This window comes from Schistocerca nitens, chromosome 1 (genome assembly GCF_023898315.1).
Source record: "Schistocerca nitens isolate TAMUIC-IGC-003100 chromosome 1, iqSchNite1.1, whole genome shotgun sequence".
Taxonomy (NCBI): domain Eukaryota; kingdom Metazoa; phylum Arthropoda; class Insecta; order Orthoptera; family Acrididae; genus Schistocerca; species Schistocerca nitens.
The window spans coordinates 1,131,454,676-1,131,472,290 of record NC_064614.1 but is presented as its reverse complement, the minus strand read 5'-3'; the positions used below and the strand labels follow the sequence as shown (position 1 = coordinate 1,131,472,290).

Here is a 17,615-nt window from a genome sequence, read left to right as displayed (position 1 = left end):
AAAATCTGATGGAATATTCTCTAGCCCTTCTGCCTTATTTGATCTTAAGTCCTCCAAGGCTCTTTTAAATTCTGATTCTAATACTGGATCCCCTATCTCTTCTAAATTGACTCCTGTTTCTTCTTCTATCACATCAGACAAATCTCTCCCCTCATAGAGGCTTTCAGTGTATTCTCTCTACCTATCTGCTTTCTCCTCTGCATTTAATAGTGGAATTCCCAGTGCACTCTTAATGTTATCACCCTTGCTTTTAATGTCCCTGAATGTTGTTTTGACTTTTCTGTATGCTGAGTCTGTTCTTCCAAAAATAATTTCTTTTTCAATGTCTTCACATTTTTCCTGCAGCCATTTCGTCTTAGCTTCCCTGCACTTCCTTTTTATTTCATTCCTCAGCGACTTGTATTTCTCTATTCTTGAGTTTCCCGGGATATTTTTGTACTTCCTCCTTCCATCAATCAATTGAAGTATTTCTTCTGTTACCCATGGTTTCTTCACAGTGGCCTTCTTTGTACCTATGTTTTCCTTCCCAACTTCTGTAATAGCCATTTTTAGACACATCCATTCCTCTTCAACTGTACTGCCTATTGAGCTATTCCTTATTGTTGTATCTATAGCCTGAGAGAACTTCAATCGTGTCTCGTCATTCCTTAGTACTTTGTATCCCACTTCTTTGCTTATTGATTCTTTTTGACTAATTTCTTAAACTTCAGCCTACTCTTCATCACTACTATATTGTGATCTGAGTTTATGTCTACTCCTGGGTATGCCTTACAACCCAGTATCTGATTTCGGAATCTCTCTCTGACCATGATGTAATCTAACTGAAATGTTCCCATATTACCCAGCCTTTTCCAAGTATACCTCCTCCTCTTGTGGTTCTTGAACAGAGTATTCACTATTACTAGCTGAAACTTGTTACCGAAATCAATTAGTCTTCCTCCTCTCTCATTCCTTGCCGGCCGAAGTGGCCGCGCGGTTCTGGCGCTGCAGTCTGGAACCGCGAGACCGCTACGGTCGCAGGTTCGAATCCTGCCTCGGGCATGGATGTGTGTGATGTCCTTAGGTTAGTTAGGTTTAACTAGTTCTAAGTTCTAGGGGACTAATGACCTCAGCAGTTGAGTCCCATAGTGCTCAGAGCCATTTCAACCATTTCTCTCATTCCTTGTCCCAAGCCCATATTCTCCGGTAGGCTTTTCTTCTAGTCCTTCCTCTACATTCCAGTCTCCCATGACTATTAGATTTTCATATTCCTTTATTACCCTTTCAATATCCTCATACACTTTCTCTATCTCTTCATCTTCAGCTTGTGACGTTGGCATGTATACCTGAAATATCGTTGTCAGTGTTGGTTTGCTGTCAATTCTGATAAGAACAAACCTATCACTGAACTGTTCACAGTAACACACTCTCTGCCCTACCTTCCTATTCATAATGAATCGTACACCCATTATACCATTTTCTGCTGCTGTTGATATTACCCTATACATATCTGACCAAAAATCCTTGTTTTCTTTCCACTTCACTTCTCTGATCCCTACTATATCTAGATTTAGCCTTTGCATTTCTCTTTTCAGATTTTCTAGTTTCCCTACCACATTCAAGCTTCTGACAGTCCATGCCCTGACTCGTAGAACGTTATCCTTCTGTTGATTATTCAATCTTTTTCTCGTGGTCACCTGTCCCTTGGCAGTCCTCTCCTGCAGATGGGGGACTATTCTGGAATCTTTTGCCCATCATCATAACACTTCTTCAGTTACAGGCCACATGTCCTGTGGATACATGTTACGTGTCTTTAATGCAGTGACTTCTGCATCCTCATGCTTTTGATCATTGCTGATTCTTCCACCTTTAGGGGCAGTTACCAACCCCTAGGACAAGAGAGTGCCCTGAACCTCTGTCCGCTCCTCCGCCCTCTTTGACAAGGCTGTTGGCAGAATGAGGAGTGACTTCTTATGCTGTAAGTCTTCAGCTGCCAATGCTGATTATCAATCAAAATTTAAGCAGCAGCGGGATTTGAACTCAGGACCGAAGACATTTTTGATTATGAATCAAAGACGCTACCCCTAGACCATGGGTACTTAAGATCCGCTAATAAGTTTTACATAGGAGTAGAATTCCTTTGGGTTTTGTGAGAGATCCTTTGTTACTATTCTGCCATGGTAATCACTGCTTTGTCATCTTGACATCAAAAGCCCTTCATTCAGCTTTACTCTACAGCACCATGCTTTGTTTTACAGCTGTTGTGTAGGTGCTTTGTAAACAGCCTGTTTTGTAGACTGATTGTATTTTCCCTATATCCTGCCAGTGAACCAGAGTCGGCCATCAGCTGTACTTATGAGTGTGCTTATGCAAGCATTCCAGTTCGTATCCCTACACAGGTATTTGGATGAGCTGGTTGATTCCATTTGTGACTCATTGATATCGTACAAGGATAATCTCAAAAAAAGGTCTACTTTTTATACATACAAATAACTGTTTATTTCCTATAACATTTATATAATCTTAAAGATCAGGAATTTATCTATTTTTGGTCAACTGTTTGAGCAGAGCAAACACAGAGACACCCTTTAAATCACATAGTGAGTTTTTGTCTGAATTTCCATAGCCAAATAAAGAGTGGGAGATGACAAATGGGGTACCAAATTGACCAGCATGAGGTCTAGTTTTGCAAATAAATAAGTAAACAAATTGGAACTTCCTAGCAAATGCAACTCACAACACTCCCTCACATCTTTACTTCTGCCAGTACCTCATCCCATACCTTGAAAACTTCACAGAAGTACTCCTGCACACCTTGTGGGACTACCACTCCTGGAAGAAAGGATATAAGTTTGGAAGGGAGGAGATTATGTACTGGTGGGAGTAAAATTGTGAGGTTGGGTCAGGAGTTATGCTTGGATAGCTCAATCAGTAGAGTAATTGTCTGCAAAAGGCAAAGGTCTCAGGTTTGACTCACGTCCAGCACACAGTTTTGATCTGTCAGGAAGTTTTGAAGTGGCACACAATCTGCTGTAGAGTAAAAATTCATTCTGGAAACAATCCCCCAGGCTATGGACCAGACACGTCTCAACAATATCACTTCTTCCAAGAATGGCAGTTCTGCTATGTATGCGGGGGAACTTCCATGATATTTGGAAGGGAGGAGATGGGGTACTGGCAGAAGTAAAGCTGTGAGGGTGGTTCATGAGCCATTCTTTGATAGCTGAGGCAGTAGAGCATTTGCCCACAAAAGGCAAAGGTCCCAAGTTTGAGTCCCAGCCCAGCACACAGTTTTAATCTACCAGGAGGTTACAATTCAGAGGTGTCTAGAAGCAGACTGTCTGTTGTCTGTAATAGTGATTTGGGGAAGACCCAGAGACCGAAACTTTGGCAGTACATGAACTGTTGAAACCACCAAGATAAAGGCACTCAGCTGTAACAGGAGTAGTTTGTGAAAACATCAGTCATCACAAAGCACATATTTTGCAAAAATGTATATAGAATTGTGTGAAACATCTTTCAGTGCTGTAATTACTGTTATTATTTCACCATAAGTGCAGGACAGCACTTAACCTTATTGTCCCACAGCTGATTACCAAAAACTCATGGCATGTGCTTGCCACAGATGGAATCCAAAATACAGACAGAATGAAATACACCTGCTAATGATGATGGTAGGCTTGAATAATGCATTGTGAACTTAGACAAAGATTGTTTTAAGCAGAAAAATTGATGATATTTGTGTATTATTTAATTAATCACAGCCTTCAGAAGACAGTCTATTATGGTCAAAGTACTTCATGCTCCTGGTGGCTGTAACAAATATTTTTGCTATGGATCTTGAGGCTTGAAAACCTAATCAAAGAAACAGTTGCTTTTTTCCATGTTTTGTGCCAAATTGGTGAAGAACTTACACAGAAGTGCACAACGTGAGATCAAGAAAATGTTCCTAATGTGGACAACATCAGATTTTCAAAATAAGCTTTCTAGAAATAACTTGTCAAGTTTGTCCGTTGAGAATGTATAAAATATATTTAGAAAATATAAAACAATATTAGGCATAAAGTATATAGGAAGGAAACATGATGGAGACATTCTGACTGTATGTACTTCTCTGCTTGCTAGAATATTTCAAACTATTCCACACTAAACCTCTCTAATAGCACAAGATCAGAAACACATTTTTAGTTTCTTTCTTTAGAGTAATTAATACATTTTGAGTCACATAAGTAAAATGATTTTGAACATAAGTCTTGAAGGTTCCTTGTCACCATATTCTGTACTCATTAAGATTTTCAAATTTAGGTTCACTAGCAGCTTTTTGTAAATAACATAAATGATAGCTTTTCTAAACCCAGACAGTTGCTAACTGGGTGGACCCCAAATCATCCATGGTACCAAACATACTGTATGAGAATGAAAAAGTACATGTATTTCTGATGGACCAGTTAGTGAATAGAAACATGTTGTCTACTTTACTAAAATTAAAGTTACGTCCAGTTTCTTGCTTCAGTGTTTGTTACATGTACAAGGAGTAGTCGTGAAGTTGTAATTATCACCTGGAAAAGATAAATGGATTTAATAGTTTTTTTGTTTGTGTGCATGTAATTGTCTGCATCCCCCGTGCACATTGAAAACACTGTACCACAGTCTCAGAACATGGCATTAAAGGAGCCAAAACAAAATGGGCAGCCCATTGGTAAAATGGAAATGGCCTATGCCATTGGTTTTTGGATCCTCTTAACAGCATACTGTGTTAGTGTCACGTGGGACGTAAATGTGTACCACAGCTGCAGACATATACCTGCAAACAAACAAAAAAATTATTATATAACTTAATTTTTTTCAATGTAATAATAAAACTTTTTGGCTAATCCTTGTACTCTTTTTGCTGCCATATTCTCTATTTCGTACCCTCGGTGTACTACAACAGCTTTTTTCAATTTTTTGTTTTTATTAATGCCGGTTATCAATTCATTATGGAGCACTCTTGTAATGCTGTATGTAGACAATAGAGCTCTATTCACATGTGATATTTAGTCTGTCTTCACAGCTTATTTTTTTTGTTTTACACTGAGGTGAAAAAAGTCAAGGGACAGGACATATACAGATGGTGGTAGTGTTGCCTACACAAGGTATAAAGGGACAGTGCATTGGTGAAGCGGTCATTTGTATTCAGATGATTCATGTGAAAAGATGTCTGACATGATTATGAGCATTATAGGCACATGACAGGAATTAGCAGACTTTGAATGCAGAATGGTAGTTGGAGCTAGATGCATGGGACATTCCAGTTCGGAAATCATTAGGGAATCCAATATTCTGAGATCCCCCATGTCAAGAGTGTGCTGAAGATATCAAATTTCCGGTATTACCTTTCACCGTGGATAATGCAGTGGCCAGTGGCCTTTACTTAATAACCGGGAGCAGCTGTGTTCTTGCAGAGTAGTCAGTGCTAACAGCCTAGCAACACTGCGTGAAATAACTGCAGAAATCAATATGGGATGTACAATAAACATACCTGTTAGAACTGTGCAGTAAAATTTGGCATTAATGGGCTATGGCAGAAGATAACCAACATTAGTGCTTTTGCTAACAGCATGACATCGCCTGCAGCACCTCTCCTGGGCTTGGGGCCATATCGGTTGGACCCGGAGATAACTAGAAAACTGTGGCCTGGTCAGATGAGTCCAGATTTCAGTTGGTAAGAGCTGAGGGTAAGGTTTGAGGGTGGCCCAGACCCCACGAAGCCATGGACTAAGTTGTCAATAAGGCTCTGTGCAAGCTGGTGGGCTGTTTTTATGTGGAATGGACTTGGTCCTCTGGCCCAACTGAACCAATCATTGACTGAAAATAGTTATGTTTGGCTACCTAGAGACGATTTGCAGCCATTCATGGACTTCATGTTCCCAAACATGTCACTTGGCCACAATTTTATGCAGTTGCTTTGAAGAACTTTCTGGAGAATTCGAACAAATGATTTGACCATCCAGATAGCTCAACATGAATCCCATTGATGATTAAGGGACATAATCGAGAGGTCAGTTCGTGCACAAAATCCTGCACAGACCACACTTTCGCAATTATGGACAGCTGTAGACGCAGCACGGCTTAGTATTTCTGCAAGCGACTTCCAACAAGTTGTTGAGTCCATGTCACATCAAGTTGTTGCACTTTGCTAGGCAAAAGGAGGTCTCACATGGTATTAGGAGGTAATGACGACTTTTGTCACCTCAGTGCAAGTATTTGGTGTTTTGAGTACTCTGGTGTGACAGTGTTCTGTCTAATCATCTCGTATTTCAGGCCATGCTAGACCTGGCTGTCACATATCAAAGGTCTGTGGCATTTCCCAAGGTGATTCAAGCTTTTACTGCCAAAATTATACAGATGGTAGAGCATGCTAAGCTGAATACTTTGAGATAAGGAACTAAAGAGCAGGAATGACATAAACAACTCGCACCTGATATAATTGCTGCAGTTCATAGCAACTGTTGAGTGTGATTACCACCAACCTCAGTGCATGTGTTGCAGTGATACCTAAAATCTTCATACACCCTCCCCTTCAGTCTGTATTGGGGCATCCTATACCAACAACTTCGTGTAACCCCATAGAAAAAAAAATCCACCATGTACACATCACACTAAGTTGATTGTAAACTGCTTTGTTTCTGCATCAACCTTGAAGAACAATATACAAACACATGCCCATTTAAGATCTTATAAGCACTCATTTGTGACCACTAGTCTCTCATCTCAAACTCCTCAGTTTTGAATCCTGTGCATAATTTTTTGACTATAAAGCTGAAGTGTAAATTGACACTGAACTGGACGCCTAGTCTAATTCCATGCTTAGATTTCAAACATTAAGTGAATTTAATGTTTTTGCTGGCTTACTGAGTGAGATAGCGCTGTGGGTAATGTTTGAGAATAGTGGATTTCAAATTCAAGTTTATACACTTAATTTAATAATTTTAACATCACTGGGTTGTGAAAATATAATCGATCTATCTTCATTGTGCTCATGGAAGTTATGAATTTGCAGTAATAATATCTGTCCATAACTTTCTTGTACTACTGATAGGGAGAAAAGTCTTTTCAAATTGTCAGCCACAATTTCCCCATTTCAGGTCTGGATTCATCACCCTTAGTGATGAGCCTCCCATTTACAAAACTAAAGTCAGAGGGAAGGGGGATTGGCTGAAAATAATCCTTATTTAAAATATTTAATCCAGTGAATTTTCTTCATTGTATTTAATGTATGTTTCTTACAATATCAGTTTGACAAAAATGGCTTTCTCACAATGATTAATGCCCCAAAATCAATAGGGATTACAAGTAGTTGAATGTATGTATAGTACAATTCTAAATATTCTGAGTTTGAACTCTGTATTTGTTCTAGCATAATTCTACTTGAGACAGCTACAATGAATCTGAAGGCCAACATTTTCCAGACCTGTTTTGTCCCATCTTTCATAAACTGGTATGACATGCTATTGAAAGCAATTCTTTGGTTGTGAAGGCAAATAATATGAACCACTCTGTTTTGAGAAAGTAATGTACATTTTTCTTTCCAAAAATCTACCTTTTTACCTTGCAAGCTTTCAGAATAAAATTTGTTTTTTGTTTTAAAGACTGATAATATTAAAAAATGAACTGAAAAGCTCACATTCAGTCGCTTCAATCACTGACTTGCATGCAAACACAATAAAGGGCCCCACTAAGGAATGCTTCCATTTAAACTTCATGGCTCACAATGACTGAATAAACTGCAGTTTATGACTTTGGGTTTCCTTCCATTGCCTTTAATGTTTACAGATTGTTTATATCCGTAAAACTAAATTGAATTGGTTATTATGAAAAGGTCATAAGTCCATAAAACATGATTTTAAGATATTAAAAGAAAACTGTTGTATGCTTCAATGGTAGAAAATAAGAAGTACTTGGATATTTATACTCTGGTGTACCTGGAAACCATTAAATCTACATCTTCAAATCATCAATTTTTATTTTCATATTCTTCATTTTTTTTTAAATTTTTTTTTTATTTTTTATTTTTTTTATATCTTGTACTCATAACCTTTTTGAACCAAATTAAAATAAATAATAGAGCAACTACAGAATTTTGAGAAAATTTATTAATAAACACAAATTACAAATAGTATTTTAACATAATCATCATTACAGATAAGCACTGTTGCAACGTTTTCTATAGGTTTCATACATTTTCATCTTCTTCAGCTGTTGTAGGCCAAGTGAATAAATCAATATAAAAGTTTTTGTGCTCCTCTGGGATGTACTGTTCCAGTTTTTTTGTTTTGTTTATCTTAACTTTGTTTATAGGACATTTCTCTCCATGTGCTAAGATTGTTGGGAGTCTGATATTTGCTAGGGGTTTTAAAAGTCTGAAAGAGTTTTGAGTCAGTCCATCAGTGAATGATCAGGCTACTAATACCCCTGAGTTGTGGCTGTCCTGCTCAAACATATTGTACTGTGAAACACTGAAGTTGACTTTCATTGAACTGTCATTTCCCATTGTTTCTAAACTCTGGGAACTGCATTTGAAAAGATCTGGCCACCAGCCCTTATAGTTCTTAACAATGTTGTTATCCTTAAGGTAGTTGGCAATGAATGAGTTCTTTTTATTGGCAGAATGAAGAATAAGTTCAATATATTCTTTCACAGTGTAAACTCTTATCAGTTTGTCATAACTTTCTTCTTATACCCCCAAACACTCTATCACAAGGTAGGAAAGAGTCCCCCGGATAGGAAAGTATTGAAAATTTTTTTCAAACATACCAGGTCCTACTAATGCCATTAGGAATCAGACTACTGTATTGTTACAGTTTTGTCCTGAGCAACCATCAGAGAAAATGCACATTTCCTTAATATTTTTACCAAAGTAACGTTCTTCGAAGAAAGCAAGCAAGAAACTACAAATCTCATTAACTTCCTTTTGGTTATTCCTTCATTGAATAGAAAAAAAAAATGAGGTTTGCCAGTCTTAAGGTCATAAATACAGAAAGTAAAGACCCAAAGCTGACGTAGGTAAAACACTTCCTGCACTGGAGCGCAGGGAAGTGGTACATTCTGCATAAAATCCATACATATGCCTTCGACATTGTCGTTTTGCTTGCACTTTTCCTGTACAGCTTTTATCTTTTTATAAAACTTTTTGGTCCTTCAAATATGAACCATTTGCTCAGCAACAATCACTCATTTAGCTGGATCACAAAGGTAAGTGTTCTTTAGTTTAGTTTTAAGATTCTCACAGTAACCACAAACATCTTTTTGAGGTCTACCAAACATGTAATTATAATTTTCGTGGAAAAACTTTAAATAAAATCCATATTTTTCATCCAAATCTGGGAATGTCTCTAGAAACAGGGAATTCATGATCTTTACATTCAAACTGGCCTTTAAATACTTAATAGCTCTGTTTGCCTAGTGATTAAGTTTTACCTCGAACGATTCCATGTGTTACTTTATTTTATCAATGGCATCACCTTTTATAGCTCTGATTCTGCTTCCCATGTTCTTACACCTCTTATCTACCGATTTTCCTATAACCAGCAGGTCTCCTAATCTTTGAGACCTCCTGTCACTTTCAGGCCATGAATACTAATAAATGCAGTTTTACATACCAGTATTCTCTTTTCTTGAACATGAACATGATATTTGAAGTTCTTCTCCCTACATTTTGGATTATACTTCCTTGGGCATCTGTGGGTAATTTCCATAACTTCCATAAGACCTTGTAGATATCCATCTTGTGCATTCTTGCTCCTGAATTCCTTGAACATTTCCAGGATCTGGGCTCTGTCGATCGCATCAAAACAGCAAAGCTTACAACTGCAGTAGAAGAAAGCAATGTTTAGAATAAACAAGGGAAACATAGGCTTTATATTTTACTATACATATACGAAACATGTATTCAGCATTTAGTTTTTAAATTCATACTTACTTGCAATTTTTCCCTGTTGCAGTTTCAGGCGTGTTTTGTCCTTTGTAGTTAATGTACGCTTCTCCTCGTAATCTAGCCTTCTGTATTATGACGTGTTTGTATTGATCATAATGCTGTATGTCTTTCCTCTTGTTATGGCTGTTACCTTCTTCATTTGAGTCCATGCTCTACTTTCTGATTAAATTGCCACTACTAATGAAAGATTAGACAACAACCACAGAAGATTTGTCTTACAATGTGGTGCCAACAGTAGATCATGAAAATGGTAGTGGTAAAATCTGATTGTTGTCAATGTAGGGACATAAACCATAGGCTACTTGGTGATTTAAAAAATATTACATAAAACTAATGAGAAGATGTTTTGGACTCACTACATTTTCGTACCACATAAATATTTTGGCATCAATTTTCTTGGCTTTAAACACAGAAACTCACAACGTTCTCAACACAGATACATGCATCTACAGATGGAGAATGCAAAAATACTGAAATCTGAATTTGTGCAAAATTGGACTCATGACCTTTTCATAATAACTGATTCAATCATCAATTATATTGTAACGATTATATTGTACTGGAAAAAGTTTTTCTTATAATCTTCAGAGTAACATTCTTGAGTATGCAACATTTCATCACCTTCTCGCAGCTTTACACCCATTCATTACCTACACTCATTTTCCCAACAGACGGATTGTGAATAACACTTTATTTTTTATTACATATTTGCAGGCTCCCATTTCTCATGTTACCAGTAGTTGATGAAAGTAAAATGGAAAAGCTAAAATTTTTATTTTTTTTTATTTTGTTACAGTCATGTAATAAGCATATTTCAATTCCTGTACTTTCTGCTTTGTTTCATTTCATTTTTTTTTTTTTTTCACCTTGTCTCTTACTTCTTTCTTTAGACCACTTCACTTCCATTCTTATTGTATGTAGTTTAGGACCATTTAGGTTTAATATTTTCATCCTGAAACTGTTTGTTGCAACTCATTATTTGTCATCTTGTATATTATGTATTTCAATGTCCTTTTTAACTTTATGGATCTAGCTCAACTTGGTTACTTTTGCTACAGATAAATTTTGAGTTTTATCACTCTTTTGCAATATATCTGCATTTCATCTCTCCAAGTTATTGTGAATACTTGCTGAATAATGTGATGCAGAAGCAGATCACTTTTTTGAGCCATACCAAATATGCTGGCAAATATGATTTCAGCCATTGTTTCTGAATGAGCTGTTGGTGCTGGAAGAGCAGAATAGCAGTGAAGGTAATGAGAACCCACGTTTATTTAGCTTGGAAGACACCACAACTGGAAAAACACTTTCATTTTTGGCATCAACATCAGCCGAACGTAATCTCTGGGCAAAGCGTCTGCAAGAGGCACGTGTCCATGTGATTGACACTGAGAAGAGTCAGTTCCAGCGCCAGCAGTCAAGTGAGTATATTATCTTTAGTAATTCCAGCATAGATGGTATTTATTTGGTATGTTTGACACATCCCACATGTGGAACCATATATATTTTCGAATCCCTGAAGGTGTTGGGGTAGGAGGGTGACATTAGTATCCAAGACCATTTTGTGGATTTATTTATAAATATGTCCTACAAAGGAAAAATGTTTGAGGATGAGAAGTTAGTTATTCATGCTTACTGAGGAGGTGATAATGGGTTTGGTATTTGAAGGCTGTTGGGAGATGTTAGCTTACTGGGATGTTGTGTCCTCAGTGACAAGTAGAGCCACATTGTAATGGAATGGTAGTTGTTCATGTATGTGGAGCAAGTGGTTGGCGTAATTAATGTGAGGGAATAGAGTACAAGCAATAGGCTGGAAGTACTGGTCACAAAGTCAGAGACCTTCAGTGGGAACATAACAAACACCCATAATGAGATATTTTGGGTGGTACATTTCTGAATTTTAAAAACACATAAACAATGCTGATGCAGAGAGTGTGAAGGGGTGAAGGTGGGTCGGGGCATAATCTAATTTCAAGAGTTGTCTTAAATTGATAACCCTAGGGGGTAGTGTGCTGCCTCGATGGTACTGGGTAATGAAAATGGTGCTACTGTATATTTTGGGAAGTAACACTTTTAAGAAGAATGTGGATGAGAAGGAGATGATAGTCTCAGAGATTTGTTTATAGACAAGGTCAATGAGGCATTTATAGAAGAGGGAAGCATGTCCTCATCACCTATACAATAACCTCACTGTTGCCCTCATAACCTCCATAACATCTGCTCAAAACACTCTTACATTCTGAGACTACCATTCCTACCACAAGATTCATTCCCATGTATCTGCTCACACTGATCTAATGTACCTCCATCAATGGCAAAACATAAAACATAGGGATGATCACCACCTCTCTAACAGAACACGTGGGTAGACACAGACTAACAGTCTACCTTGAGAATGTATCCAGTTGTTGAGCATGCAGCATGACTAAAGATAACTAAATGCTTTCTATATCAAACAATGGAATATCCAGGATGTAATAATGACAATATTATGAAAAGAATAGTTGCTACTCACCATATAATGGAGGGCTGAGTCACAGATAGGCACAACAAAACATTACATGTGCTATTAGGATCCTCCCACCTAGCATCAATTCCTCTGAACTAAGGAAAGGAGAAAGTGCCCTCTAACATACATCTCCTCAGTTTCATCCTGCTGGGTGTCACCTACACTAGCCAAAGAATTCCCTTTACTTCTTGCATTAATTAAATGTAATTTTAACAACAACGTGGAAAGGATAGAATATTAGTCTCTACATAGAGGAGGTGTTGAGTCACAGGCAGGCACAATAAAAATGAATGCTAAAATATTATTTTGGGAGGAGTCCTTCTTCCAAAATGAGAAACATATGCACAACTCACACACACATGGCTACTGCCTCAGAGCACTGAGGCCTGACTGTGACTGCATACGACGTGCAGCAGTCTGCTGTGGTGGGTGTTGGGGGTAAGGAAGAGACATGAGGTGGAGGGGATGGGGCTGTAGATGGCTATAGGGTTGGGTAAAAACACTAGTTCTGCCAGTGGGAACATGCAGGAATTTGGTGGGAACAGGTTAAGCCTGCAGTTTTGGGAGGCTGTGCTGGATGGACTAGCATGGGGGAGGGGGAGGAGATAAGGGGAAAGGACTGTTAGGCTTGTTGGCAGGATAGAAGGTGCATGAAATACCAGAATGGGAGCAGGGAGAAGGATAAATAGGTGAAGGACAGGTTCTAGGCCAGGGTGCTTACGATAACAAAGGATATGTTGTGTGAAGAATTCTTACCTAAACAATTAAGAAAAGCTGGTGTTGGAAGGAAGAATCTAGATGGCACAGGCTGTGATGCGATTTTTAAAGTGAAGTGCATCAGTGGCCATTCATGGGAACAGACAGCTTGTTAGTTGTCATGCCCATGTAGAAAGTGGCACAGTGGTTGCAGCTGTGTTGGTAGATTATGTGGCTGCTTTCACATATTGCCCTTCCTGTGATGGGTTAGGAGATGCCCATCACAGGACTGAAGTAGGTGCTAGTGGGAAGATGTATGAGATGTCTTACATTTAGGTCTTGCAGACCTAGGTGCAAGACCTGTCCCATTCATCTTCTCACTGCCAACTACTCCAGTCCTACTCCCAGCCAAGAGACAGCTGACCACCTTGCTAAACATGCTGTCCAGCACAATGTGCTTCACTTTAGTAACTGCTTCACAGCCTGTGCCATCTGCATTCTTCCTACAAACACCAGCATTTCTGAATTGCGCAAGTGAGAATTTTCCATACAACATCTCCTTCATTCTTGTAACCCTCCTTTCCCTTTCCCTACTAAGGCACTCTTTACCTGATGGCATATCCTTCATGTAAGATTTATCAGCTTCAGTAAATCAACTTTGCCTCGATTTTCTTCATACCATATGGATCCATCTTAGCCTGAGTTCTGAGTGACCTCTCCTCTCCCCAACACATTTCTCTTTTTCATGACGAAGGAATCCATGTTTCTGAAAACTAAGAATGCTGTTATCTGTTTTTATGCATTTCAGTTGACTGTGCTTGGGAGTTGTGTCTCCCGAAATTCAGTACTGTGTATCCCGTTGTGTCTCTATATGAATTTATCAATTGTCTGAACAAAATTTTTATACATGTAGGAGAAATGGCATACTGTCACACACTCCTCTTGTTATTTACCTTTTTCTGTATGGAAAGTATTGTGATATAAGTAGGAATGAGTATACAGAATTGAGAAACATGTTGTAGAAGTCAGCATAATATACAAAACAATTTTGTCATTTCAGCCATTTACATGACATTAAGTGTATATTAACTACATTATTTGGCAAATTAAAACTATATGATGGTCCAGTGCCGTAACCCAGCAGTCCGCTGCTAATCATACTACCTGAGCACATCTCAAAGACTAACTCAAACTTTCAACTTGCTCAAGATTGTCCCAATTCTTTCTGTGAGGAGTTATATGCTAGTGCTATTGATAACGTATTTTCTGCAAAAGTTGTGGTTGCACCCAAGTACAACAGACCGTCGTAAATTGTCACATTTAATTAGCACTGTCTGTACTTGGCTAAAAAGCAGAAGAGTTTCATATTGAAATGATTGCCTTCTTCACTTGTAGAGAGTTTTCCCATTTTAGGAAAGACTTTTTGCATCATGGCAACACCAGTTAGAGCACACAACCTACATTCCTGTTGCCCCCTCCCTACACACTGTATTTTTCAAATATTTGAGGATGACTTCTCACGTATCTGGATGTATTCCATTAGGCTGCTTAGAAATTGTTTGTAACTACCGTGGAGTCATTGTTTTTGTATTTTTTAATTAATATATTTACAATTGGTTTGCAAGATTTTGACAGCTGTGGGTGAATGTATGTTGCGCATGCATGCTTAAATCCCATATTTTTTTGTTGTGTTTGTTCTAATGTATTTAACCAAGCTGCATTATTGCTGCTGCTGGTGCTACACATCTGAAATCTAGTATTGCCATTCTTATTATTCATCTTCATTATGCCTCACATTCTCTTCTCACCTTTAGTCTTTACTTATAATGAAATTTCTGTTTGGGAAATGTACAGCATTTTTCATAAAGTTACCAAACTGTGTGTTATTCACACATTTATAAGTGCATTAGGATTTTCCAATGTGGTGGATCAATTATTGTTACTAAATAATCTACCATACAGACCTTCCATAACTACATTATATGGAACTTTTATTTTTTGCTGATCATATTATGGCCATAATTTTATTAACAACATATAAAAATTGTAGAACATTCATGGTTTTATATGTTACTTTTCAACTTTCTTCCGTAACTGCCCACCCTCCACTCTCTCTCTCTCTCTCTCTCTCTCTCTCTCTCTCTCTCTCTCACTCCTCACACACACACACACACACACACACACACACATATACTCAGTCACTGCAGTCAAAGGAGAATGAAGATAAGATATATTTTGTGTGGAACCTGTAATTTGTATTCACTAACTTGATTACTCTCACTAAATGTACGTACTTTGAAATAAAGACACTGAACAGGATCTCTCTCTTCAATAAGTGATAAGAGAAACATTAAAGTGAATCTGTCAGAAGCTGCTAAATATTTGGGTATGGGAGGCATATGGGGGGAGAAACAAAGACAATAAAGATATCGCAATAAAATGTTAGATTTCTCTCCTGGATGACCAGTTTCAAGTCTCAGTTTTGTTTACTTTGTTTAGCTTGGCCCTTGAAGAAGACAACATTTATTAGAACTTAACTAATGACCCATCCATAATCTCTGTATTCTGCTGTTTACTAGTTTTAACAGCCTAGCCATATCAGGAATACCATAAGTAATAAAAACTAATCTCATTGTAACTTGTAAATAAGAAGCACCACATTATCACATTAAAACTCACTGAGTATGTTGTTCCTTTTCTGTAACATGTGTTGCTTTCAAGCAGTTCTATGGAGCTTCTTACAGCATCTACCACATCTGTCATGTTCTTGTACCTCCTCTGTTTAAGGCAATATGATGAGACTCTGTTTTTATAAGCGTGAGATTCACTGTCTACAGCTTAGTACCAGTGCACTTGTGATGCTAACCACTTCAGTAAATTTGTTCTTTTTATCTCTCGACAGTCCATGTGAAGCATTGATTCTTTTTATTTTAATGTGTACTAGCAGTTACTTCAGAGTACTGATTTTATTTCTCCAGAACAAGCTCAGTTTGGTGCTTGCGGTAGAGTGCTGGTTGTAGTCGTGGAAGGGAGTGAACTAAAACCTAGTTCATCCAGTGGTAAGAATATAAATACAGAAGAATATTACTATTTTGGCATGCATAATGCTGTATCTTTCAGTTTTCACTAGGTGAAGTGCTTTGCTGTCTCATCAGATGAGAGCCGTAGTCAAATGTTCTAGTGGTACTGGTGAAGTTCCTTTCAGCATCCTTTGGTATTTAGTATAATATCATACATTGCTAACCTACCTTACACCAAAAGAAAACTCACATCTGCAAAACAATTTTGTACACCTTCAGAAACAAAATTTCAGTGTTTGAAAGAATTAGAGACCTTCTATAATATTATGAGCAGAATCCAGTCTGAAATTTGGATTAGTTCATGTTGTTACATTAACTGTCCAAAGTTGACAGTCTGCATTGATGATTATGTTCACTAAAACTTTTGTTGTATAGTTATATAATAAATAGCATAAGGCCACACAAAAAAATCATGCCAGAAGGTGCTGTTGTAGTTATGCAATAATTGACAAATTTAATGTTGAATTTGTAAAATTAAAGAGGGACACTGGCAGCTTGAAGGTTTCAGTCCAGCCATGGGGCATATGCAGAAACTCATTCAGAAAGAATACTGATTACAAACAGAAAGGATCTGAGTACATTCTGCATTCAGCACACAGATTTTATCTGCCAGAAAGTTTCATTAATGTTGAGTATTTTTATTTCTTTTGATGGTGGCCATCTTTGTTTGTTGTATGATAGTAACAACCATTGGGAAAAATGCATATTGGAAATGGATGATTAAAAGGGGTTACCTGAACAGTGATCAGAATAAGTGCAAATTGGGATACATAGTTCTGATGTGAATGTTTTAAAATGTTGATGTATTTGATATTAGATAAAAACTATCTACATTCTGTAAGTCCAAGATTTGTTAATTACACGTTACTAAGTGGTACTTATTAATTGACCAGTGTGTGTTAATGGTCTGGTTTATAAGAACACTTGTATGTTCTGTTGTCAGTAATCAATTATACTTGGTGGAATCATGAAAAATATAATAAATGACTGTTATGTCTGGTATTTTGTTAGCATCCTATGGTGAAAAATACCAGTGAAAATGAGAAGTAATGTAGTCCCATTCATTGCTCAAAAATGGCTGTAATTAAGAGTGCAAGTACTAATACAGTAATGAGTTAATTGAAATAGACAAACAGTAGTTTTTGAGGATAGGCTTTATGAACAAGTAAAAAAAAGAATGAAAAAGGTTGAATGAAGACACAGCAATTCAGTGCTGCCCTCTCATAAGTGTTGGAGGCTGTGTGATGAGTGAATCAGCATTGTTACATAAGTTACTCGTTGAGTTTTGATGTGATATATCTTGCAGGTAGTTAGGTTCGTTTTCACTCAGAGCAAATTATACTGAAAATGTGGGGTTTCAAACTTAACTGAATAC

At 37.6% G+C, this 17,615-nt stretch overlaps 1 protein-coding gene across 1 annotated transcript in view; it reads left to right on the top strand.

The window, feature by feature from the left end:
• Nucleotides 1-17,615, top strand: part of LOC126199401 (intersectin-1-like) — a 305,182-nt gene that overhangs the window by 276,720 nt on the left and 10,847 nt on the right. The window contains 1 exon segment of the mRNA XM_049936323.1: nucleotides 11,157-11,376. Within this exon segment, the coding sequence (XP_049792280.1) occupies nucleotides 11,157-11,376 (220 nt within the window).